The sequence below is a fragment of the Benincasa hispida genome, chromosome 6 (assembly GCF_027475165.1).
Source record: "Benincasa hispida cultivar pf3 chromosome 6, pf3_genome.v1.1, whole genome shotgun sequence".
Lineage (NCBI taxonomy): Eukaryota > Viridiplantae > Streptophyta > Magnoliopsida > Cucurbitales > Cucurbitaceae > Benincasa > Benincasa hispida.
Genome location: NC_143483.1, coordinates 40264707 through 40292645, shown reverse-complemented (window position 1 = coordinate 40292645; position 27939 = coordinate 40264707). Strand labels below are relative to the sequence as shown.

The following is a 27939-nucleotide window of genomic DNA, read 5'->3' as shown; positions in this document are numbered from 1 at the left end:
ACATTGTTTTAATTATGATTTCTTTAAAAGTAATTTTTATTTTTAATATATTTGAAACAAATGAGGGTATCACAATATATAGATTTCGTTTACTAAAATATTAATTTAGCTAGCTTAACTTTAATATTTTACAATCACAACATTTAAATAATAATGTAACTGAGTTAGATTTGAGACGGTATCACTTAAAACAAATGACTCGGGTGAAAAATAATATTATAGATCAAATATGAGCAACATTTAAATGGTCGAAACAATCTTATTATTGTTGTTAGGGGCTTATTTGTAACTTTTATCATGTAAATTTTTTATAATAATATTTTTTAAACATTTTGATGCTTGTTATATATATTTGTTATTTTATATAATTAAATTATATTTAAACTATAAAATAAGGGAAAATGTAAGGAAAATAAATCCAAGAAATAGTTATCAAACATATTCTTGTTTCTAGTTTTTTTAAAAACAGAAAACAAGAAACATGAAACAAAAACATTATCAAACGAGATCTTATTAATATATTTTTTTATTTTTGAAAATTAAGCCAATTTATTTCTATTTTCAAACAATGATTTTCACATTTCTTTAGTAAAAGAGTTGAATTCTTAGTCAAATTTCAAAAACAAAAACAAGCTTTTAAATACCAAAAGCAAGAAATTTAGAGGAGAAAATATTGGTAGAAAATAGGTAACAAAAAGAAATTAAATTTAGAGGTGAAAGTGATGTTTTATAAACTTAATTTTAAAAAACTAAAAACTAAATTATTACCAAATGAAGTCTTGATTTTTGAAAATTAAGTGTTAAATACTACATCCATTTATAAGTTCCTATAGTTTTTTTTTATCGATTATCTCTTCATGTTTTCAAAAACCAAACTAAGCTTTGAAAAAAAAAATCATTTTCAAATAGTACTTATTTTTATTTAAATTTTAGAATTTGATCAGTAATAGAAGTGTTTCTTTAACAACCGAAAAGAAATTAAATTAAATTTGAAAAACAGAAAACGAAATGATTATACCAAACACATGTTCTAAAATATATATACTTGATCATTGCCAATCCAAATACACACAATTGATAGAGGTGAAAAGGCCAAAAGGTAGGAGTCAAAATATCCAACAACAAAAAGGTAAACTTGGGGAACAATACTTCACTTGTTGGATGATTTGAGTCTAAGGAAATGGTTTGGTGAATAATGCCTAAACAGACTGAAAGCAGAGATGAATGAAATGACGAGCAATGTAGAGAAAGCTGCATAGCCACAAAGAAAAGCTCCTCCAACTTGGTAGCAAAATCTATGGAATCTATTGCAGAGCTTCATCCATTGGAAGTCCCGTGCTCCGGTCACCGCCAGAAACGACGCCTCCATCCCCGCCGTGTTCGCCGCAAATGTGAGGTATACAGCTGCCTGTGTCAATGGTGGTTCAAACTATACTTCAATGCCAATGAAGAATTTAATTTTCCTAGTTGTTCCTCCTACTTGGAAGTTGGTACACATTTAACACATTTTGGGACCCTTTTGAGATCCATGACGATTTTTTTTTTCTTTTTGAGTTTGAAAAAACATAAACGAATGGGGATTTAAACTTTTGACTTTTATCTATATGATGGGTGTATGTCTTAATTAAAGTTATGATAATTTTTTTTGGCTGGTGACCAAATTACTGTCCTTTGAGATAATGATGTAAGTGTTTTATCAACTAAAATAAACTAATAGAGAAAAGTGTGTTAATAAGTGAGCAAATAAGTATGATTATTATTTAAGACACAATAATCCTATCATACTGACCCTTTTTTTTTTTGGAAGTTCAAGTAGTTAAAAAATTAATAACTTTTTGGTTAGTTGTATTAAAAAATTTAGGCTCGGGTCAGTAACGTTTTAGTTTTTAGTTTTTTATTTTTGAAAATTATGTCTAAAGGCACTACTTTTATCTCCAAATTTTTTCTTTTGTTTTCTTTTTTTTACCTATGGTTTATAAAACTAAGTCAAAATTTGAAATCTAAAAAACAAAAAAAAAGTAGCTTATAAAAATTTATTTTTGTTTTTAAAATTTGATAAAAAATCCAACCATTGCACTTTAAAAAGATGCAAATCATTGTAAAAACATGTGGAAGAGATAGACTTAATTTTCAAAAAAAAAAATATTAAATAGTTACCAAACAGGGTCTTGGGATTTAGTTTTTTTGTTTTTGAAATATGGATGCTTGTTTCTCTTAATTTTTCAAATATTTGATATTTTACCTTTTCTAAAGAAACAGTTGAACTTCAAGCCAAATTCTACCAACAAAAACAAGTTTTTGAAAATTACATTTTTTTCATTTTCAATACTTGACTTGATTTTGGAAAACATCAGTAAAAAGTAAATAACAACAACTTAAATTTATTTAATTCTATATTCTCTCAAATTCTATATCTACTAAATTAAAGTTTAGATGAGAAGAAAAAAATGTATTGAAATTTCTCTAAGTCATTTACATAAAAATTTCTTATATGAAAATTTAATTTCTCATCTAAATTCTTACCAAGTAACTAAATACCATGCTCTAGTAAATTTACTATGAACTAATTTTAACATCTATTAACATTTAAATAATATATTGAAATAAATGGGACTAAAAAAAGAAAAGACTAAAACATGTGATTGCCACAAGCTTATCTTCATAAATTGTCAAAACCTAACCTAGAAGTTTCCTAATGTCTAGCAATTACATCACATGGTTTCTTTGGATAGTGCACTTGTCAGTGTCCTTTTCCTTCATTATCACACAGGTTGGGAAGGTCCATTAATTTACTCCCTCCTGATGAGGGAAACTAGAGCTATTATAATTTCATTTTTTTGTTTTTTTAATTTTATATGTAAAATAAAAGATTTAAATATTATTTTACTATGTGTACTTTTTTCTTTAATTTTACTTTGATTATTATACTTTCAAAAAGCTTACTTTATTTCATGTACTTTCCACTTTTGTTTATTTTATTTTGTGTAGAATTAAAATAATGTTTGTTTATGTCCATATATATTTTAGAAAGTGACAAATTTTGTCTATTTTTGTAAAATTCAACAAATTTTATAGAAGCTGAAACTCTTTAATATATATTTCTAATGGGTACATTTGAAGAAATTTATTGAATGAAGTATCATGTTAAAATTATGATAAAAGGAAATGAGATGATAATAAAAATGAAGGGGTTAAAATGATTTCTTTTAAAGTACGAACATAAAAATATAGACATTTTGAAAATACAGAAGAAACTACCATGAAAAAAAAATGGAAAGTATGATGATAAAAAAGGACGTTAGAAATTAAAAGATCAAATAAACTCAAAAACTAAAAATCAATTTATTAGCTCCTTGATCTTTTGAATTTTATTAGTTTAGACATCTTAGAACTCCATTTGATAAATTTATTTCTTTTGCAAAGATATTGTAATTAAAGTGTAGGATGGAAGAATCAAACTTCAGACCTTAAAATCGATAGTACAAGTACAATGTCAATTGAGCTACGCTCTTGTTGGCAAATCAAACTAAATTTTGAGAAATGAAAAAACCTTAAAAAAGATGCAAATTATTGTAAGAAATGTAAATGAAATAGGCATAAATTTCAAAAAACAAAAACAAAAAAACCAAATGGTTACCAAACAAAGCATGCGTTTTTTTTTTTTAAAAAAAAAAAATTAAACTTATTTTCTCCCATATTTAATTACAATGATTTGCATATTTTTTTTAAGTACAATGGTTAGATTCTTAGACAAATTCCAAAAGTAAAAACAAGTTTTTATAAGCATACTTTTTTTAGTTTCAAATTTTTGCTTGGGGTTTTAAACCATTGATTAAAAAAAAGAAAAAAAAGATAACAAATGAAGAAATTTAGAGGTGAAATTAATGTCTATAGGTTAAATTTTCAAACAAAAAACTAAAAATCAAATGGTTACCAAACGAAATTTTAATTTTTTTTTTTTTTGAAAAATTACAATTCATAGACATAATTTTAACACAAATTATCCAACTTAGGACATACTTGTTTGGATTGATCTTTTACGTGTTAAAAAATTGTTTTTGAGTGAACAAATTTTTTTTTAAGCACTAAAAAAGTCAATCCAAACTGAATAAGTGAAATATCTTTTAACTCATTAAAGATTTTTTTTTTCTTTTTTAAAATTGGAGTACTTAACTCATTAAAGTTAGAAGTGTAGTAAAGAGAAATGAAGACATACTTGATCAAGAAAGAAAGAAAGCCAAAATAAGTATATATCAAAGTGACCCCCTAATTTGGAGATTCCTTTTGGCTGAGCAAAAATCCAACATTTGCAGATTTGAAGAATATTGTAGCCAGCTACCATTGAATCCACATATATAATTATTCTGTCACCAAAATAAGAAAAAAAATATAATAAAAAACATTGTATTTATAAATAAAAATTTAAAAGTAGAAAGCCAAACAACAAACACCATTAAATTTGGTGTTTAGAATTGGTAAGATAATTAATTGCAGCTCAATTGGATTATAAGAATGTGTTGGAATTAGAATTAATGTAATTTGCTCTTAACTAAATATAAAACATAATGTTCAACTCATGTACTAAATAATAACAATTATTGATCTGAATTTAGGGAATATACTAATACTTTATCAATTAGAACAAAATAATTAACAGAGTCAATGATGTAGAGTATTTTTCTTTTAGAGATTGGTCAGATTTTACCTCTAAATTTAGAAGAAAATTAAAATTAAAAGTTTAATATCACAATAATTTTTTAACTAATTTTTTTTTTTATTTCTATCTAAATTCTAAACCAAACTAAAAAATATATATTTGAAGAAGATATGACATGGTGGGTTGTTGCTTTGAAATAATTGTTTGATGATTCAATTAAAATCTGGATGCCCTCTAATAACCATTGTATTTCTGATATGTGGATTAAAAAATTTGTATGGTATACCAATTTCAGATATACTCTTATTAGATAAACACGAAATGAATTACATTAGAACAAGTGTTTCTATTTTTTTCGATGTGAGATCTTCAACTTGTTCTCTCAAAGTTAGGTTTTTTTTTTGGGCAAAAATGCCCATTGATTGCAATTTTTTTTTCTCCCTCTCAAGATAGTCTCTTTGAAATCATCATTCTGGGATTGAATCCTTATCTTTTTAGATTAAATGGCTCTTAGGACTTCATGTTATATAATACTATATGATACCATATTAGATAAACATCAAACCCATGAGATTTTTCATACATCCAACACGGTAAAAAACTACCCGCAATATCTCATCTTTCTACTTCCCTTACTTTTATTAAAAGTCAAAGGTTCGAATTTTTACTTTTCAGAATCATCAAAACAAAAGCATGAAAACTCAACAAATGAAGAGAAAGAATCAATGAAAGGAGAGTAAGAACGAGAGAAAGAGCTTACACGAGAGCACGCAAACTTCTAAAAGAGGCTTTCTTGTCAATATGAAAGATTTGAGTAGTTTGCTTATCAAAACCCAGCAAGCAAACTGATAAAACCAACAAAAAAATGGCACAAAATCTGAGAATCCCTTCAGTTCTTACATTCCCAAACCCCATTTTCCACTACTTCTTCTTCTTCTTCAAAAATTTAGTGAAGCGAATATCCAAAATAATTCAAAATGTGGGGAGTGGGGTATGTGCTTCCTGCAGCTGCCTTTATTTATGATTGCTGTTGGCCACAACACTCACGTAGACTTATTCAAAGGGAAGGTGTAATGTTCCATTGGTTGAGAAACCTCCACGCAACTTGCTTCCTATTTATTATTACCTTTAAACGTTATTTTCATATCCCTATACTTTCAATTGATTTGTTTTATTCGTCTCATTTTTAAAAGTAATCGTTTCGATATTTATTGAAATGTCTTAAATATGTTATTTGATGTTTCGAACGATTAAGTACAAATATTTCTTGTAATGTCATCGAAATTTAAATTCTTTACGTAATTGTCATCTTTATATTATCTACGTTTATGATCATAGAGTTTAGAGAAGTGCGTTGTTTATTATGTAATTATGTATTATTCTCTCTAATGAAATTGTTTCATCCTCCTATTTCGTGGAAGTAGTTAATACACTATTAGTGAACCATGTAAATTTGTGTGTCGATTTTCTACTTTTATGTGCTTTTATGTTCTTTATTTGTCGATCCCATAATAGTATTTCAATTTTTTTTGGCAGTTACAAAAATTATAAGGGAAGCATTCTTAAAATTGCAAATTTAACAAAAAGAAGAATAGAATAATAAAAATATGAAATTTGATTTTTGTTTTTTATTGTTTCAATTTTACCTTCATTGTTATATCAGCAAGTATATCAATAATATATCTAGTGTATACTTTATGTTTGGCATATCACTCCATTAATTTATTAGTCAAAAAATACTCATGTATTTGTTATTGATTGTGGATTTAGTTTGAATCCGTTGTTCATTTGTTTCTAAGTATTGTGTTTCTAGTACACATTATCATCAACACATAATGACACAAGTCTATTTTTTTTTTGTCATAACCATTCTAAATAAATGTTGTTAAGCTATTAATACACCATTTGAATGGTTTGTTAATACACAACTAATATAGTTGAACAACTAGATCTCTAAGGAGTATTGATATAATTAATTAAATATAATTTAATGTTTTATTCTTGAAATGAAATTTGGATTAATGATTATATATTACTAATCGCTAATGTTATTATTGAAATACATTTTGAATGGATGGTGATATACAATTTTAATATCAGTATTATATTTTAAGTGTATATTAAAAATGATATATTTCATATTTGGTTTAAGTATATAGGACTATTTGAAAAAAATATTTGCAAAAAACTTGTATTGTCAAAACTATTTGTAAAAATAGTATTGGTTCACAGATCTAGTAGACACATAAAATTAAAAATTTAGATCCCGTTTAATAACCATTTGATTTTTTTATTTTTGTAGACATAACTTTTATTAAAAGATTATTATTTTAGAATTTGTATTAAATTTTGCAAATATAAAGTAATATCAGAAGTATAAGCATACGACTGCAACACATGCACCATAAGATGTCAATATCCTATGGTGAATGTATTCCTAGTGGGACTATTGTAGGTGTTCTTAGTGCAAATCACATTTCTATGTTCTCCAAAGCACGTCAAGATCAAAACAAAATGTCTTAATCATAATGTTTAAGACGATAAATTTTTATAAACAAGTGAGTGAATATCGATATCTTCTCATTTTGAGCTCATATCCCTTCAAAGACTAAAAAAACAAAAGTCCAAATTACATATACTAAAATAGACATTTTAAAAACACAAACACTAAAACAACAATCTTATTCTTGTTGTGAGTAAATGTCTCTTAGTTGGAGTTATCTTCTTCTTTAATACCCAACAATTCTATTTTTTATATATAGTGCGAGGAGTAGTATGAAAAATTAAAACTTCGAACTTTTGGAAAATGAATATATATCAATTACGCTCCTAAACTATACTCACACAACATGCAATAACAACTTACTACTTGCTAATCTTTGAACTTTATTTAAACTCTTTTGATAAAAATAATTTAAAATATACCTTGAAAATATTTCAAAATTTATTTTTAGTAATCGTCAAATAGTTCAATTTTCAAATGACTTATTTTGAAAAGTAAATACAAATTAAACAAAAGACACCCTTAATGAAAATTTTGTTACACAAAATCGGCTGGATTTTCGGAATTTTAATGTTATTGGTCGGAGGATATGATTAGATTTAATATAGATTTAGTTATGAATCGTTTTAATCTTTGAAATTTTGGAAGTTTGGATTATGATTTAAGGTCTTTGTTGTCATTAATATTATTAGGAGAGCGATGTGACAACTTATTTGTGGGCAAATCACATCTTTTCTAAATCACTCTGTTAAGTTGGTGTCAAATTCGGAGAGATGAAGATAGTTGGGACATGTAATATCATATATTAGCTTGTTAATGACAAGTATCGATGATATAAAAATATAAATGGTGAGATGGTCTTGTTGGATAACGATTTTGTTATTATTATTTTTTTTTTTTTGAAATTTATGTTTGTTATGCTTTAATTTTTCAATTATGATTTTCATCTTTGTAATAGAAATGTTTAACACTTGGACAAATTCTAAAAATAAAAACTACGACCATATATGTTAAATATTTGGTTTTTTACTATTTGTGTTTGAAAATAAGTTTGTAATAAACATTGCATTCATTTCACCAATAAATTTCTTTGTTTTACTATTAACTTTCCATCTATGAAGCATAGATACTTCATGTGAGACAAAGAATTTGAGACACGTATCAAATACGGATACTTTTACGTACTTCACAGATATGTATATGACATGTGATTTGACGTATCTATTTTTACACTTACCTTTTTTTTTAAAGAAAAAAAAAATAAACAAGTCATTAAATATTTCTCAATTTAAAACTAGGTAGCCTATTTAAAAAACTCATTACTTGAGTCTAAAACTAAAAGGGAAAAAGATAATAAAAATCGAACCCTAAAAATATAATTTTCATCTTCACATTTGAGTCTCTACAAAGTATACTAAAATATAATCCACTTGAACATCTTCCACAATTCAATGAAGAAGTTATTCATTTATTTTCATATTTCTCCCTCCATTCTTTTTCTTCTTCTTTGATCAATATGAGTCGTTTTTCTATTGTATTTTATTGACTATTTGAATTCAACATCTTAGATGTTACTTTTTGTATTGTATTTCAGTATATATGTTGTATCTGTACTATTGTCATTAACTTTTATGCTAAGTTCATTTATATCCTACATTGTTTTAAGAAAAAAAACGTATCTTCAACATATTAATATCCTAGTTTTTTAGAAATTGGCATATCGTCGTATCCTATTGTATCTATATATCGTATCTGTATCCGTGTCTCTGCTTCATAGCTTTTCATTAATATTTTATAAAAACTAATAAAATTTTGAAAACTAAAAAATGTACGGCCCCATTTGATAACAATTTGTTTTTTTGGTTTTTAATTTTTTCAAATTAAGACTATAAACACCTCTTCCACCTCTAAATTTCTTGCTTTCTTATCCACCTTTTACCCATATTTTCAAAAATCAAGCCAAAATTTAAAACTAAAAGAAAAAGTAGTTTTTAAAAATTTGTTTATGTTTTTGGAATTTGGCTAAGGAATAAGGATTCAACTCTTGTATTTAAAAAAATGCAAATCATTGTAAGAAAATATGAGGAAATAGGCTTAATTTTAAAAAACCAAAAACAAAAAATAAAATGGTTACCAAACGAGGTCGTGGTTTTCAAAAATTTATTTTCGTTTTTATAATTTGACTAGGAATTCAAGTTTGTCTTCCCTAATTGTGAGAACCATAGTTTAGAGGTTTGGAGAAAATAAGCATAAATTTTAAAATTAAAGCTTGACTAAGGTTTTGACAACGTTAATAGAAAATAGATAACAAAACGTATAAACTTTTGGATTGTAACTAGGTGTTTAATAAGCTTAATTTTTAAACAACAAATTCAAAAAAAAAAAAATTATATGCTTATCAGATGAAGCCTAAATAATTATAATTAAAATAAACTAAATAGATCTTGCTATCAAGTCCAAAATACAATGATCAAATTTATAATTTAGGCCCCATTTAGAAACGACTTAATTTTTGGAGTTCTATTTATGAAATTTATTTGTATTTATTTATTTATTTTTTAGTTATGATTTTCATTTTTGTTAAGGATTTAAATTTTTAGTCAAATTTTAGAGAAAAAAATTAAGTTTTTGAGAACTAATTTTTATTATTTCTAAAACGACTACGAAGATGGATAAAAAAATAATAATTTTATAAACTTTTTTTTTTTTTTTTAAAAAAAAAAAACTTATAACATATGAGGTATAAAACGGTAAGTTAATTACTAAAAATATATTTTTAGTTGGACAATTGTTTTAAATAACAAAATTATTGAATATATTTTTAAATATAGAAAAATCTCATTGCGATAGACAATGATAGTTACTAATAGATGACTATCATTGTCTATTACTGTTTGATAGACAATAACATTTTACTATATTTATAAATAAGTTAATTTATTTTCATATATTTAAAAACAACCCATTTTGAGTCTCCATATTTCTATTTTTATTTTATTAAAAAACGTGATTAAATTGTTTGAAGAAGTTTGTATTTTTTTTACAAAAGAAAAGTATCTAATTTTTCGAAAATATTTTTTCCGTACAGTTCTATCAATTCTTATTTTGTCTGTCACGGTAAACATAATTCAATTGACATGCGAATATACTAATAATTACGAGAGCTCATTTGAATCTCCCCATACCAACTATACAAAAAAAAAAAAAAAAAAAAAAAAGGCATTATTTGACCTAAACTTTCATATTTATTTTCCTTTTAGTCGTTAGGCTTTCAATATTCCTTTTTAACAATATGTGTGTTTTTTCATTAATGAACTTTACCTAGAAATTTTTTTTAATTTTTTACCGGTAATAAATTCTTAGGTGCATTTGCATCAAAATTCAAATCACACATAATAATAATAATAATAATAATAATAATAATAATAATAATAATAATAATAATAATAATAATAATAATAGAAGTATTAATTTATCACATGACAAATCATGATTAAATAATTGAGTGAGATGCACAAAAATTAGTGTAACCCTATGATGCACTCGAAAAATACTTTGGTGCATCTTAGATTGTACTCATTTTGTGCAGCTTAATCATGTATCCAATCACAAGTTGTCACATGACAAATTTTTCTTTTAAAATATATATACATACTCTTGTGATGGAAAAGAATACATGAAAATCGGTGCAACTTTTTCTATTTTTTTAAACCAAACTTTGATCTAAGTTAAGAAGAACGTATATAAACATGTCAATTACCATAAAACTAAGTTCAATTTGACGAGGATGTATTATTGTTATTATTATTTTGAAACAGACGATGTATCTTTTAGCATCTTAATTTTGGACCATATTTTTTAAAAATGAAAATATGAATAAAATTTAAGTATTCACTTGTCACAGTTGGGGAGTTGACAATAAATACAATGAGCTATATACATACAAATGTGATATTAAATACTATGAGCCATGTGTAGTAGCCCACCCAAGTTTTGAACTAAAGTCAATAATTTCCACTTTACTACAGAAAAGTAGGTATTTAATGGCTGTTTGTTTGGTTACCTTACTACTTTGAGTTTCTTGTTCTATATTCCTTGAAAATATAGAAGGAGAAATTAAAAAAGAAAAAATATTGGTATTTCCATTTTTGTGGTTTTTCATTATTAGGAAAAGAATGCGCATAGCAACCAAATATTCCAGCTTTTTTATCACTATGATTTTTATTTTCTTAAAAAAAAATAGAAAAAACACTTAAAGTTAACCTTTTAAAAATAAATATTTCAAAGTGTAAGTTAGGTTCTAATACAACAAGACATTTTAAATTTGCTAACTAAAATGAGAGTTAGTTTTCAATTAATGACAAAAATACATATTATTGAATTTGATAATAATTATAAATTGATATGTGTTATAAATTAATTTGAATAGGACCATGATAATTTCTAAGTATTGTCACATGTCTTCATTATGGTTATTTGATTAGGTAGGCCTAGAGTTTAGTCAAATTGAGTCATAAAATAATAGTTCCCAAGTCCAAAATCAAATAAGTCAAATTGTGGTATAGAGCTACAAAAATATATGAGAATTGAAAAGCGCCTAATTTTTTTTTAACATGTTACAAAATCAAAAATTAAAAAATAAAAAACGTAAAAGAAAAATCAACACACATATATACGTGGTTCACTAATGGTATGCAAGTTACGTCCACGGGACAAAGGGAGAACAATATCACTAGAGAGAATGTTTTCTGAATACACAAATGGCACCTCTAGGGTTAAAGAGTTTATATAACGCACTACTCTAAACTCTAGGGTCATAATCGTAAATAACTACAAATAAGTAATATGCTAAATACAAATTCTAAATAGGTTTCGTGGGCGTTGCCCCCAAACCCCCACTAGGTTGCACCGCCCCTAGACCTCGGTAGGACCCCCGTACTTGGTTGTTCAAAGCTCCAATGAACAAATTCAAGGCATTCCAACAAATCTACACCTTGACTTGAATTTTCTCCCAGATAACAGATGTATCAGATGCAACATAAAAAACATTGCTAGACGTACTCAGACTACTCCTTCATGCCTTAAAGTGTCCCACAAAGGGAACCACTAACAATTCAAAACATTCAGCAAGTCCAAACAATGTCGGGACTTGCCTTGTGGAATCAGTTTGGTGAACATATCAATAGGGTTATCAGCAGTATCAATTTTCATCACTTTAACTTTCCACTAACCTCTTAAGAAGTGATATCTTGCATCGATGTGCTTAGTTCTTTCATGATGAATTCATCCTTGGCTAGGCATATTACACTTAAACTATCACAATATACAATAGCTTAGTCATGATGCAAACCAAGATCACCAAGTAACCCCCTCAGCCATATTCCCTTTTTAGCAGCTTTGTCAAGGCCATGTACTCTGCTTCAGTAGTAGACAAAGTAATTGTGGGTTGTAAGGTTACCTTCCAACTAATAATGAACCACCCAGAGTGAACACATAGACAATCATAAGTCTCCTACTGTTAATATCTCCAACATAGTCAGAATCAGAATAACCAGTCATCGAACACTTTGTGTCATTCCCATAAACAAGACCAACATCAAATGTACCTCTTGTTGGGGTTGATGCCTTAAACTTTCGTAGGGTCTTGTAGTTTGTAAACACCTGTATGAACAAACACTTGTTATGTAATAATATGAGATATTTTCTTCACTATTGTCTATTAAATATGAGATATTCTATTTGCATTTACCACAAACAATTAAACTAAGATCCCTGGTTGTCATTGTAACTTAAACATGTATGTGGAGACATATAAGTGGATCATCCCTTAAGTGATAACCTAAATGGTCTGTAGTATATAGATATAGGAGGGAAACCTTATCCTGGTGACACTATAGATACGACCCACTTTGTAGATAGTTACAAGTGCTGTGACATACTACAAATATTTTGATCCTGATCATTCATGTAAAGACATGCGAGCAGGGGTGTCTTATACAAAGGAGTTTGTATAAGACCGGACCACGAAGTGTTTAGTCTCGTTATATAACGTCGTTCATGACAGAGACTTTCATTTCACTATAATGACCATAGGCAACATGACCTTAATCCTGAGTGAGTTGGGAACTCCTACTTATGAGGCCATTCCTTTGATTTGCATGGGTGCGAGTGGCCAGATTGCTGACTCAAACCTACCACTTTTGGGGATTCGTCTGATTGGGGAGCTGGAAACTCAGCTACACAAGATGAAATTCACTCCTTCCCCGAAGTAGGGGTAAGTAGATAGATTGCTCCCTTAAGAACTGATTCTGGGGCTTGAATGATGTAGCGCCACACACATTCTCAAGGCCTGAGAGGTGTCCACTCATAGTAGGACTATGATGTATTGTTCATCAGAGAAATCAGTGGTACTTAAGGAGTTAGATGTAACTATAGGGGCAAAATGGTAAATTGGCCAAGCTATACTTACTAGCGATCTATGAAGAGTTATCATACTGTTGACTAGTTATATCTAATGGACACATAAATATATATGTAGTGAGAAGAGTGTAGCTGTCGGTCTTTAGTGGAATGCCCGAAAGTTAATGGATGGTGGATCTCGTGATTAAAGAGTTTAGTAAGCTATCCACGTACCGTTGGAGCTTCAAGCTATTGGTCCATAAGGTCCCCTTGGTAGCTCAATGGATTCAAGTTGGGAATTAGTTTGAAGTGTTCAAATTAACAAAAGGAAGTTTGATTATATATGATATGATTAAATTGGTTCAATTATATGTGATATAATTGATATGATGTATGAGATACATTAATTGGAGGAATTTGCTATAAATATGATTTATATCAAGTAATGGAGAAAAGGACTATGGTTTAAATATTACATATGATGTGATATTAAAACTATAGGTTATAAATATAATATGACAAGTTAGTTGTTATATTTATTTATAATTAAAATAATTATATGATAATTGTGGATAGTTTCTTCTTTAACCGTGCGTGAAAGTGAGAGGTTATGTTCAGTTTTCATAAATGAAGGATAAAATGAAAAATGTTTTCATTCTGAAAGGGATCACTTCATTAAGAGCATTACTAATCGTTTAGCTGACTAGAGACTATACGATAGCCTTCTAGGTGAGAGCCTATACGATCGTGTAACACGCTTTTTACTAAACGATCGTGTAAAGCGATTTACTAAACGATCGTGTACCTGCTGAGTTTTACTAAATGATCAAGCACATAAAGTCTACATGATAGACAGTACATTCTCCCATTTGCTTGGTCATTTGGTTCGATCCTTGTTTCCTCCATCCCTTTACCAAATTCATAACAGAGCCCACACCTCTTGGATTCTCACTCCAAAAATATCAAGGTTTTTGAGTGGTGGTGTCTAAGAGGGTTTTTATTCGTGGAGAAGATTGTTCGTGACCACTAAACGATTGAGTAGGCGATCTTGGTGAGAGTGAGAGATTGTTGTCCAAGTTCTTCACAAGAGAGAGAAATCAGTAGAAGAAGAGTTCTTCAAAGGTATGTCTCTCGTTCCTTTTGTATTTAATTTTGAAAGCATGTTGTAATTGTTAGAAGATGCATAACTAGTTTGTATGTTTATGAATGCCTTTAATTCTTTCACAATGGATTTGGATCGATCGTGCTTCCACTCATGGATTCTCTTCGATAAGAGTTCCTTCAATTGGTATCAGGTTCTGATATTCAAAATTCATTGCTGTATAGAATTGCATTTACATTCTTAGTGGGTAAAGCATGTCTGCATTCTGTTTAGAGTTGTTGAAGGGCCTACTCCATCAACAAGAGTTGTTAATGGAAGTTCATCTAGTACGTCAGATCCACTTCAAGTGTTGAGGGAACCTCGATGTAGTGGAAGGGTTGCGAATCCACCTGTTTGCTATATGGGCTTCACTGAAATCCTGGCTATGGTAGCCGATAGTGAGGTTGAGGATCCTTTTCTTATCAGAAGGCAATAAAGGATGTTGACTGGGATGAATGGGTCAAAGCCATGGATCTGAGATGGACTATATGTACTTCAACTCAGTATGAGATCTTGTAAATCAATCTGATGGGGTTAAACCTGAAGGAAATCGGATTCGCGATTCCCATGAGCAACGGAAGAAAGATAATTCCAAATTACAATCATGAATGAACAATGCATTTACAGTCGACTTCAAACAAACAGTTACACAATTCATACAAAGAAATTATAGCATGAATAAACTCAAATGAACAGAGAGCAAACTTTACACACATTTGAAGATGCGTCTTCACGCTCTGTTGTGCGACCGCTCGAACAATCAGTAACCTTGAATGCTCGATCTACACAATCGCAACACCGCACGAACAAAGCACGAACACTTCGCGCTCGTCCTCAACGATCGCCTCAGTCACGAACTCCTCAGCAACAACGCGAACAACCTCTAGAAAACCTCGACGGCATCGAGTTGAGTCAGACACCACCAACAAGGCTACCTTGGTATTCTTGTTGTGAGAATCCAAACGGCGGGCTCTGTTCGGACTTGGTGTGAGGTAGACGAACGGAGGAAATACCAATCGCATACACGACTAGGTAACTGGAGATGGCAGAGACCTATCGTATAGGTCGATGCCCAATCATTTAAATAAAGCTAAGCGACCGTCTAGCAAAAGCTATGCAATTATTTAGCCCATCGTTTAGCTCGGTCTGCCGCCTACAGACTTTACACGATCGTTTACTTAGGGCAAACGATCGTCTAGCAAAACTATGCGGTCGTTTAGTAAATACTACATCATCGTTTAGCTCGCCAAGTCGTCGTTTAGTAAATCCGTATTTACTTGACGACTACATGAGTTTCTTTTGCGCGAGAGAGAAAACTCAAAAAACTTTTTCAATCTTTTGTAAAACTTCTTTTCAAAATAGGAAAACCACTTTCCTTTTAAACTCACGATTACCATGAATTCAATAACCACCTACTCACTTAGTTATTAAAGAAAAAGAATTAATTATCCAATAATTAATATTATTATAAAATATAAATGATAACCAACTTATCATACTATATTTATAATCTATAGTTTTAATATTTCATCTAATGAAATATATAAACCATAATTCTTTTTCTATTCCATGGTACTTAATGTAAATCTCATTTACAGAAATCCTCCAATAGATGTATCTCATACATCAAACCGATTATATCATATATAATCAAAATACCTCTTGTTAATTTGAAAATTTCAAATCAACACCAAGAACTGATCCTTAACTGAATCCATTAAGCTACCAAGGGGACCTCATGGACTTGTAGCTCGAAGCTCCAACGATACGTGAATAACTAACTAAACTCTTTAGTCACGGGATCAACCATCCGTTAACTGCTAGGCACTCCACTAAAGACCGACAACTGAACTCTCTTTACCACAGATATATTATGTGTCCATTTTAACCAATGAGCAGTGCACAACCCTTCACAGATCGCTCGTAAGTACAGTTGAGCCAATAACCGTTATGCCCCTGTAGTTACATCTGTCTCCTTAAGTACCACTAATCCCTCTAATGAACATAAGTCATAGTTCTACTATGACTGAGTCTTCTTTTTCAAAGAGAAGTTGTGGACACTATGTTCAAGCCCAAAATCAGCCATTAAGGGAGCAATCTCTCTACTTATCCCTACTTCGGGAAAAAAAGTGATTTCCATCTTGTGAATTGAGTTCCCAACTCCCAGATCAAACAAGTCCTTAAAAAGGTAGGCATGTTGAGTTGGCAATCTGGCCACTCTCACCTGTACTAATCAAAGAACTGCCCTCAAAGGCAGGAGTTCCCAAAACTCTCAGGATTGAGGTCGTGTCACTTATGGTCGTTTAGGTGAGATGTAAGTCTCTAGTATCAACGACATTATATACAGAGTCTAGGCATCTCGTGGTCTAGGTCTTATACAAACTCTTTGTATAGAACACCCCCGCTCGCACGTCTCCACATGAATGGTCAGGATCTATCATTTGTAGTAGTTTATAACACTTGCAAACCTCTACAAAGTGAGCCGTATCCGTAGTGTCACCAGGATTAGGTATCCCATTAATTCTTATACTATAGACCTATTTAGGTTATCACTTAAGGCATGATTTACTTGTATATCATATATACATGCTTAAGTTCACATAAGATAACCAAGGAGTTTTGTTTATTGGATACGAGTAAATGCCAGAATTAAATAACACTTATTTTATTCATTAAATAATGTGCATCTTTACAAAACAACAAGATTCCGGGAGAATTAGAACACCATTCCCAACAATCTTCTACTTGTCCTAATGACTTGGGAGACTAATGTACAATACAATATAAAAATGTACAATATACAATAAACTAAGGCATACCCCAATATCATCTCCCACTTGCCCTAGACAAGATGTCGCATGTCCTGTAGATCCAGACCTCAAGGTGATCCTCGAACACTTTAGCCCATTAGGGCCTTTGTAAGGGGATCAACAACGTTGTGCTCTGATGCGATTTTCGGGACTATCACATCACCTCGATGCACAATCTCCCTGATCAGGTGATATTTTTGTTCTATATGCTTACCCCGACGATGATTCCGAGTCTCCTTTGAATTTGTCACAACCCCGTTGTTATCATAATACAGTGTGATCAACAAATCCATATTTGGAACAACTTCTAAATCGAAAAGGAGCTTCCTCAACCAAACAGCCTCTTTAGTTGCTTCACAAGTTGTTACGTATTTGGCTTCCATAGTGGAGTTCGCGATGCATCCTTGCTTGATGCTTCGCCAGACTACAACCCCTCCATTCAAAGTAAACAATGACCTCGATGTCGATTTGCGAGAATCTCGATCGGTCTGAAAGTCAGAGTTCGTGTATCTTGTAAGGATCAGATCCTTACCTCCATACACAAGTATATAGTCCCTCGTTCTCCAAAGATACTTGAGGATCGTCTTAAACGTCGTCCAGTGATCAAATTTTGGATTGGACTGATATCGACTGACAATCCTACAGCAGAAGCATAGGGAATCCGTCTCATTTCCTCAACCTCTTGAGGTGTCTTAGGATATTGATCCTTAGACAGAACGATTCCATGCCTGAAGGGTAACAAACCCCTCTTGGAATCCTGCATCCTGTACCTGATCAACATTTGATCAATGTACGATGCCTGAGACAAGGCTAACCGTTTGTTCTTACGATCCCAAATGATCTGAATCCCTAGAACATATTGTGCCTCACCCAAATCTTTTATTTGGAACTCTTAATGTCAGTCAGATACACTATATCATTCCCAATGAGTTAGATATTATCCACATACAGTACCAGAAAGCTACTGAGCTGTTGATGATCTTCTTATATACATAAGACTCATCAACATTTTGGTCAAAGCCAAACGACTTGACAGCAGTGTCGAACCTGATGTTCCAAGGGTTATATCCAGGTGGAGGGAGTCATCTATGAGGAGACTTTCTTGCTTGTTACCATGTTGAAGTCTATCTGCATCTGCTTGTCTATTGCCTCATATTATGACTATGAGATATGGCAAATAGAAGTCGAGACTGCCTTTCTGAATGGTAATCTTTAGAAGACCATTTATATGGTGCAGCTCGAGGGATTCTGTTGTGGCATAAAATGCTGTTTCTTATGCTTATTCACACTACTTACAGCATGCGAACAAATATGAATACGGATGAATGAATCATATGTGCTCATGTTGCCATAAACTTGATGACATAAAGATGGAAATGGAATGTGGATGCTGTGTTATGCATGACTACTTCTAGACATATGCATTGTTAACTAAATGCTTATGGTATGCTATGGAGTAATGCTTTGTCACAAGTTTCCTTGCGCTGAAACCAAGTATAATTCCAACGCAAGTTTCTCGGATTGGTCCGAGGTCGAACACAGGGATTCTTGTCGTTAGTGTGTTACATTTGTGATATATGCGACCGATGTTTTTACAATTAATAAAGATTGTGTTTGTACAGGAAATTAAATTGCGGTAAAGTAAAATTGTGCAGATAAACTACAGTTGCGTTAATAAAATAAAGTGCGATAAAAATAAACCTAAGCTAATGTGATGCAAGATACAAGATACATGATATACATGATGCTGAGTTCGAGACCGATGACAAGTCTTTATGTATGAATCAGAAGGGGAAAGGATAATTAGTACAAACATTGCAAGCTTGTTAATTGCGTTAAAGATATAACTAAGGTTCCGCTTTCCCTTGGCGTATACCTCTCGGTGATCGGCTGCGTTCCCATATCTCTATGGTGAAATAGGGATGAACGTGATGAACACAAGGTTGCAACCATCTCTGGAAGTACTTCTCGTTTTAGTTAACGCATTCTTCCAACCCTCTCTCGATAGGCAGAATGGCATCTTCACTTCTGCTCTCACAGGTGAAGATGCCGTCTAGCATGCTTTGACTAAACATAATTATTTCCTTAACCCAATTAATTTACTTGTTTAATTCTTGCTAATTACCCATGGGATTAAGAAAACGTCATGGAGAAAGTGAATTATGCTCTTCTTGCCCAGAGGCTTACCTCTCGGCCTTGTCTCTTAATTCTTCCCAGATCTGCTTAGATTAGTCGCTCAACTAGTCTCTCTCTTAGATCAGCATATACACTTTTCTATGTATTCAAGCATCCTTTTTCGGTGGAATGGCCGGAGCTATTTATAGGCTAAGCTTTGACTCTTTGCATTGTGTTCCCCACTTTATTGTTAAGGCAGTTATGGAAATGGTGGAGTGAATATTCCTTCTGTTACACAATCAATCCCGTCCGAAATGCACAACGGTCAGCTGTACACGTGTCAGAATCCTCCGCATTTGCGTTGCTCTTTACATCTTCGATCGTTTGCCCGTATGCAATGTTGTTTTTTATTACCGCATGCGGTTGAGATTGCGTTGATCGTTTAGCTCTTGATCGATTGTCGCATGCACCGTCATTGCGTTGATCGTCTATTGATTCCTGAACGATGGGAGCAATGCGACGTAGATGCGTTGTTCTTTTTATCTTGAACACATGTGGTGACTTGATTTCCTGCAAAACAGACTTGAAATATTCTTTTCTACCATCAGAATGACGTCAGTGGGTGTATTGACGACAATTTATAATTCTTCCATTTGTTAGCTAATTTCTATATAATTGACGTAACTTTTCTTTCTTTTGGCCGCAATATGTAAATAAAACAGTATAAATAACTTGTATTTCTACAAGTTATCAGATTCATAGCCCAAGGTCAAGAGCAAAAAGTTTGCAAACTGAATCGGTCCATTTATGGGCTAAAATAGGCGTCTTGATCTTGGAACATTCGATTTGATATTACGATCAAATCGTACGACTTTGACCAAAAAGTTGATGAGCCTTGTGTCTACAAGAAAATCATCAACAGTTCAGTAGTTTTTCTTAGTGTTGTATGTCGACGATATCCTACTCATTGGGAATGATGTAGGTTTACTGACTTTAGTTAAGAACTAGCTAGCAACCCAATTCGAAATGAAAGATTTGGGAAAGGCTCAGTTTGTTCTTGGTATTAAGATTTTTTGGGATCGAAAGAACAAAGTGCTAGCGTTGTCTCAGGCATCGTACACTGAAAAAATGTTGCTCAAGTACTCGATGTAGAACTTCAAAAGGGACCTATTTCCTTCTTAGCATGGAGTTATATTGTCTAAGGAAATGTGTCCTAAGACACCTAAAGAGGTTGAGAAGATGAGACAAATCCCCTATGCATTTTCCATTGGTAGTTTGATGTATGTGATGTTGTGTACTAGACCAGACATCTGCTATACTTTGGGATAGTCAGTAGATATCAGTCTAATCCAGGACAGGGTCACTAGACCGCCGTCAAGAACATCCTCAAGTATCTTTGGAGACTGAAGGACTACATGCTCGTGTATGGATCTAAGGATTTGATCCTTACTAGATACACGGACTCTGACTTTCAGACTGATAAGGATTCTCGAAAATCCACTTCAGGCTTAGTGTTCACTCTTAACGGAGGAGTTGTAGTGTGGCGAAGAACTAAGCAGGGGTGCATCACTGACTCCACGATGGAGGCCAAGTATGTAGCGGCTTGTGAAGCTACTAAGGAGGCCGTTTGGCTCAGGAAGTTCCTGACTGATCTGGAAGTTGTTCCAGACATGTCTAGACTCATCACTCTTTATTGTGATAATAATGGTCCTATGGCGAACTCCAGGGAGCCTAGGAGTCACAAGTGCGACAAACATATAGAGCATAAGTATCATCTCATCCGCGAGATAATGCATCGAGGAGATGTGATAGTTACGAAGATCGGTTCAGAGCACAACGTTGCTGACCCGTTTACGAAGGCTCTCCTACAGGTTTTAGGGTCACCTTAAGAGAATGGATTTACGGGACCGTGGCTAGACTAGGGCAAGTTAGAGATTTTTCTACTGGGCCTTAGTGCCTAGTGCCCTAGTTTATTGTTTTGTACTTGTTGTTATCTTGTACACCCACTCACTTTAGAACAAGTGGGAGATTGCTGGGATTGATGCCCTAAACTCTCGTAGGGTCCTGTAGTTTGTAAACACCGTATGAACAAACGCTTGTGATTAATAATATGAGATATTTTCCTCACTGTTGTTTATGAAATATGAGATATTTGATTTTCATTTACTATAAACCAATAAACTTAGATCTTTGGTTGTCATTGTAACTTAAGCATGTATGTGGAGACATACAAGTGAATCATGCCTTAAGTCATAACCTAAATGGCTTGTAGTATATGGATATCGAAGGGAAACTTTCTTGGTGACACTACGGATACGACCCGCTTTGTAGATAGTTACAAGTGTTATGACATACTATGTATGGTCTGATCCTGATCATTCATGTGGAGACATGCGAGCGGGGGTGTCCTATACAAAGAAGTTTGTATAAGACCGGACCACAAAGTTTTTAGTTTTGTTATATAACACCGTTCATGATAGAGACTTCCATTTCACTAGGATGACCATAGGTAACATGACCTTAATCCTGAGTGAGTTTGGAACTCCTACCTGTGAGGGTGTTCCTTTGATTTGCATGGGTGCGAATGGCTAGATTGCCGACTCAAACCTACCACTTTGGGGATTCGTTTGATTAGGGAGCTGGGAACTCAGCTATACAAGATGGAATTCACTTCTTCTTAAAACAGGGGTAAGTAGATAGATTGCTCCCTTAAGGGCTGATTCCAGGGCTTGAACGATGGGGCGCCACACACATTCTCAAGGCCCGAGAGGTGTCCACTCATAGTAAGACTATGATGTTTTGTTCATTAGAAGAATCAGTGGTACTTAAGGAGTTAGATGTATCTATAGGGGCAAAACGGTAAATTGGCCCATCTGTACTTACGAGCGATCTGTTAAGGGTATCGTACTGTTGATTGGTTATATCTGATTGACACAAAAATATATCTATAGTGAGAAGAGTGCAGCTGTCGGTCTTTAGTGGAGTGTCCAGAAGTTAACGGATGGTAGATCTCGTGATTAAAGATTTTAGTCAGCTATTCACGTACCGTTGGAGCTTCAAGCTACAGGTCCATAAGATCCCCTTGGTAGCTTAAGGATTCAAGTTGAGAATCAGTTTGAAGTGTTCAAATTGACAAGAGAGAGTTTGATTATATATGATATGATTAAACTGGTTCAATTATATGTGATATAATGGATATGATGTATGAGATACATTAATTGGAGAAATTTGATATAAATATGATTTATATCAAGTAAAGGAGAAAAGGACTATGGTTTAAATGTTACATATGATGTGATATTAAAACTATAGGTTATAAATATAATATGTTAAGTTAGTTATTATATTTATTTATAATTAAATATTTATTATATTTATTTATAATTAAAACAATTATATGATAATTGTGGGTGGTTTCTCCTTTAACCGTGCGTGAAAGTGGGAAGTTATGTTCAGTTTTCATAACTGAAGGATCAAATGAAAAATGTTTTCATTTTGAAAGGGATTGCTTCATTAAGAGCATTATTAATCGTTTAGCTAACTAACACGATAGCCTTCTAAGCGAGAGCCTAAACAATCGTGTAATGCGCCTTTTAATAAATGATCGTGTAAAGCAATTTACTAGGCAATTATGTACCAATCGAGATTCACTAAATGATCAAGCCTGTTTTTCTAAACGATTGTGTACCTGCTGAGTTTTACTAAATGATCAAGCACATAAAGACTATGCGATAAACAGTACATTCTCTCACTTGCTTGGTCGTTTGGTTTGATCATTCTTTCCTCCATCCCTCTACCAAATTCATAACATAGCCCACACCTCCTGGATTCTCACTCCGAGAATACCAAGGTTGCCGAGTGGTGGTGTCTAAGATGGCATTTGTTTGTGGAAAAGATTGTTCGTGACCATTTGACGATTGGGTAGGCGATCTGGGCTAGAGCGAGAGATTATTGTCCAAGTTTTTCACAAGAGCGAGAGATCGATAGAAGATGAGTTCTTCAAAGGTATGTCTCTCGTTCCTTTTTTATTTAATTTTGAAAGTATGTTGTAATATTAGAAGATGCATAACTAGTTTTTATGTTTGTGAATGCCTTTAATTCTATCACAATGGATTTGGAACGATCGTGCTTCCACCTATGGGTTCTCTTCGATAAGAGTTCCTTCACCTCCAAGGCTAAAAACCCTCTTAACAGCTTGCCAATGCTCCTTCCTAGGTTGACTTATGAACCTATTGACAACATTAACAACATGGGCAAGATCAGGCTTAATATAAACCATAATATACAATAAACTTCCCATTGCACTAGCATAAGGAACTCGAGACATATAGTCCTTCTCACCTTCAGACTGTGGTGAAAGCACAGATGACAAATGAGCTGGGAGTATCTATAAGCTTAGCTGATGACATACCAAAATTGGATGATATTTTCTGAATATAGCCTTTCTGTGACAAGAAAAGTTTATTTTTATCTTTGTCCTTATAGATCTTCATACCCAAAATTTTATGAGCAGCACCCAAATCCTTCATATTAAACTTAACAACGAGATGGTTCTTCAATTTATGAATCTCAGACTTGAACTTTGTAGTTATGAGTATATCATCTGCATATAAAAGTAGATAAATTATTGAACAGTCATCAGCTTTGTTGTGATATACACAACAATCATACAGACTCCTGTTATAGCTAAGTCTATCCATATAGCTATCAAATCGTTTGTACCATTGCCTTGGAGATTACTTTAGCCCATACAAGTTTTCTTTAACTTGCAAACATAATCTTCTTTACCTGGATACTGGAACTCATCTGCCTAGGTCATATAAATCTCTTCTTCCAATTCTCCATGAATGAAAGCCGTCTTCACATCTAATTGCTCAAGTTCTAAATTTTGATGTGCTACTATAACTAGTAACACCCTGATAAAAGTATGTCTAACTACTGGTGAGAAGATCTCGTTATAATCAACTCCTTGCCTCTGTGTGAACCCTCTGGCAACAACTTGAGCTTTATATTTAATACCCTCTGAAGGTGATATTCCCCCATTTTTATTAAAGACCATTTATAAGTGAAAAATTTTCTCTCCTTAGGCTGTTTAACTAATTTTCATGTCTGATTTTTTGTCAAGAGGTTCCATCTCATCCCTCATAATAGCAATTCATTGAGCAGACTCACTACATGACACAACTTCTCTATAGGTGGATGGCTCATGAGGATCCACCTCTTCAGTAACCTTTAGGGCAAAAGTAACCATATCTTCAACACTAAATCTTTTTGCTCTGTCATGAGCTATACTCAGTTAATCTACTTGTGAGCAAGAATTCTCAGGCAAAACAATTTCTGATATTTCAGGCATATCAGTTTCTGGCTGAACATCAGATTCTATAGTAACATGCTAATCTTGTCTACACTAGTGTTGTAATTCATTCACAACTGAAGTGAATTGCATCTTCACTTGTTTATCAACACTACTACTTTCTCCCACATCAATAGACGTCACAAAAGGCTTCACAGTTGAGTTAATGATAAGTAAAGATGCATAAAACAGAAGCTAACATAATCATTAAGCACTCTAATTAAACTTAATTTGAGAAAGCATGTTGAAAAACAATTTTTAACAGAAAGAGGGTTTCATTATATATACCTTTGTAGATTTCCACTTGCTCCTTGCTTAATCCACAAAATTAGAACTCCAAATCTCCAGTAGACCACCAAGAGGATCTTCTATACTATTCTCAACCTTGGATTAAGTGGTGGAAACTCATAATTGAGAGGGACTTAGGTGGATTTTATAAAGCTTTAAAGCAAAATAGTTTTTTCTGAAAATTATTTTCAAAATTCAGAATGCATGAAGCCTTAATCTCTAAATATTGAAGCTTTTATCATGTTGAAGCATGCAAACACTAACCAATTCAGCTAATTGACACTTCAATTCGCACTTAGATAGTGGAGAATGTCCTAAAACTTGCAGTTTGTAAACATTAAACATATTCTATTCACAATAAAGGTATTATTGAGATTTCATTCAATAAAAGTATTATTGAATTGCATTTATAAATTCCTAAATCTAATAAACTAACATATGACTATAACATGAATATTTAAACTTTATTTAGAGACATAAAAGAGGATCAAGTTTTAGTATGTAGCCAAAATGGTCTATAAGTACATGGATAGGGTTGGGTATCTTATCTTGGGGACACTATTGATGCAACCCGCTTTGTATATTGATATAAACGATGTGATATCAAAGTAGCTCGTGTGGAAACATGCGAGTGGGGGCATCTTATACAAAAGATGTTTGCATAAGATCGAACCACGACATAGTCACTTTTTCTTTATAACGACTGTATATTGTTAAAATTGATTATTTCAATTTGATGACCTAAGGTAACTCGATCTTACTCCTGAGCTAACTCTGAACTCCTTGTTATTCAGGATTATCCTTTAATTTGCATGGGTGAGAGCGGCTCAACATTGCCGCTTAATAAGCCTTCCATTTTAGGGGTAAGACTAGATAAATAGTTGGAGACATAGTCCTATAAGACGAAATTCACTCTTACTCGTTTTAGGATTAGCATATAGGTTGTTCCCTTAAGTACTTATTCCTAGTCTTGAACAAAGGAGCCCCACCCTCTCTATGTCTGGGAGGAACTTAGTTTATTGGTAGGACAATAAATCAATTGTTCATTAGAGGATTAGTGTAAAATGATAATTTAAAATGTTCATTAGAATAGTGTGAATAAAATTGATTAATTAAATCTTTCGCACAAGCGTTGTGATGAATAAAATTGATTATAACTTGACTACTCTTGTAAATGAATTAGACTTACCAATCACTAATGAAAAATAAAAATCAAGAAGGGGAAGCAAATGTTGTTACCCAAAAGAAATTTCAGAAGAGATCGACATCTAGTATGAAATCTTCTGAAAAGAAGTCTGGAACTTCAAAGGATAAGAATATCCAAATGAAGAAAGACGGAAAAGGGAAGAAAAAAGCCCCTGCTAAGAAAAACAAGACAAAAGTTGCAAAAGGAAAGTATTCTCATTGCAATGAAGATGGGCATTGGAAATGGAATTGCCCTAAATATCTTGTAGAAAAGAAGGCTGAGAAGGCAAACCAAGGTAAATATGATTTACTAGTAATTGAAACATGTTTAGTGGAAAGTTCTCTTTTAACCTGGATACTAGATTCAGGCGCTGTTAATCATATTTTCACTTTCATTCAAAAAGTTAGTTCCTGGAGGCAGCTATTGGAGAACGAGATAGCTTTCAAAGTGGGAACATGTGAAGTCATTTCGGCTCGAGTAGTGGGAGATCTTAAGTTATTTTTTGGAGATGCTTACATTTTGTTGGAAAATGTATACTATGTACCTAATAAGAAAAGGAACTTAATTTCAATCTCTCTTTTTTAGAATATATGTACAAAGTTACTTTTGATATAAATGAAGTGTTCATTAATTTAAGAGGTGCCCAAATATGTTCTACTAAACTTGAAAATAACTTATATATGTTAAAACCAACTGAGGCAAAAGCTATTTTAAATATAAGGATGTTTAAAACAGTTGAAACACATAATAAGAAACGAAAAATTTCTCCTAACGCCTATCTTTGGCACTTAAGACTTGGACACATAAATATCAATAGGATTGAGAGGTTAGTAAAGAATAGACTTCTATATCAGTTAGAAGAAAATTCTCTACCTCTATGTGAATCATGTCTTGTAGGTAAAATGACTAAGAGATCTTTTACAGGAAAATATCTAATAGCCAAAGAACCTCTAGAGCTTGTGCATTCAAATCTTTGTAGTCTGATTAATATCAAAGCTCGAAGAGGATTTGAATATTTATTAGTTTCATTGATGACTATTCAAGATATGGTTATGTTTACCTAATACGTCATAAGTTCGAAGATCTTGAAAAGTTCAAAAAGTATAAGACAGAGGTTGAGAACTTATTAGATAAAAACATTAAGACACTTCAATCAGATTGAGGTGGTGAATATATGGATTTAGAATTCCAAAAATATTTGATAGAACATGGAATTCAATCCTAACTTATTGCACTTGGTACACCACAATAAAATGGTATAGTAAAAAAGAGAAATAGAAATCTGTTAGACATGGTTCGTTTGATGATGAGTTACGTCCAGTTACTTAAAATCTATTGGTTATAAGTGGATCTATAAGAGAAAACGAGACTAAGCTGGTAAGGTACATACCTACACAGCTAGACTCGTGGCAAAAAGGATTTAGCCAAAGAAAAGGGGTAGACTAAGAAGAAACCTTCTCTGTTGTTGTCATGATCAAGTCTATCAG

General features: G+C 32.2%; 1 protein-coding gene across 1 annotated transcript; it reads right to left on the bottom strand.

Moving 5' to 3' along the window:
• Positions 1–1012: 1012 nt before the first annotated feature.
• On the bottom strand, positions 1013–5681 carry LOC120079497 (CASP-like protein 2C1). Its single transcript, XM_039033702.2, has 3 exons — positions 5418–5681; positions 4217–4364; positions 1013–1408 (listed from the first exon to the last, which is right to left on the bottom strand). The coding sequence occupies exons 1-3, from the start codon at positions 5570–5572 to the stop codon at positions 1151–1153; spliced, it is 561 nt and encodes a 186-aa protein (XP_038889630.1). The 5' UTR covers positions 5573–5681; the 3' UTR covers positions 1013–1150.
• Between the last annotated feature and the right edge of the window lie 22258 nt (positions 5682–27939).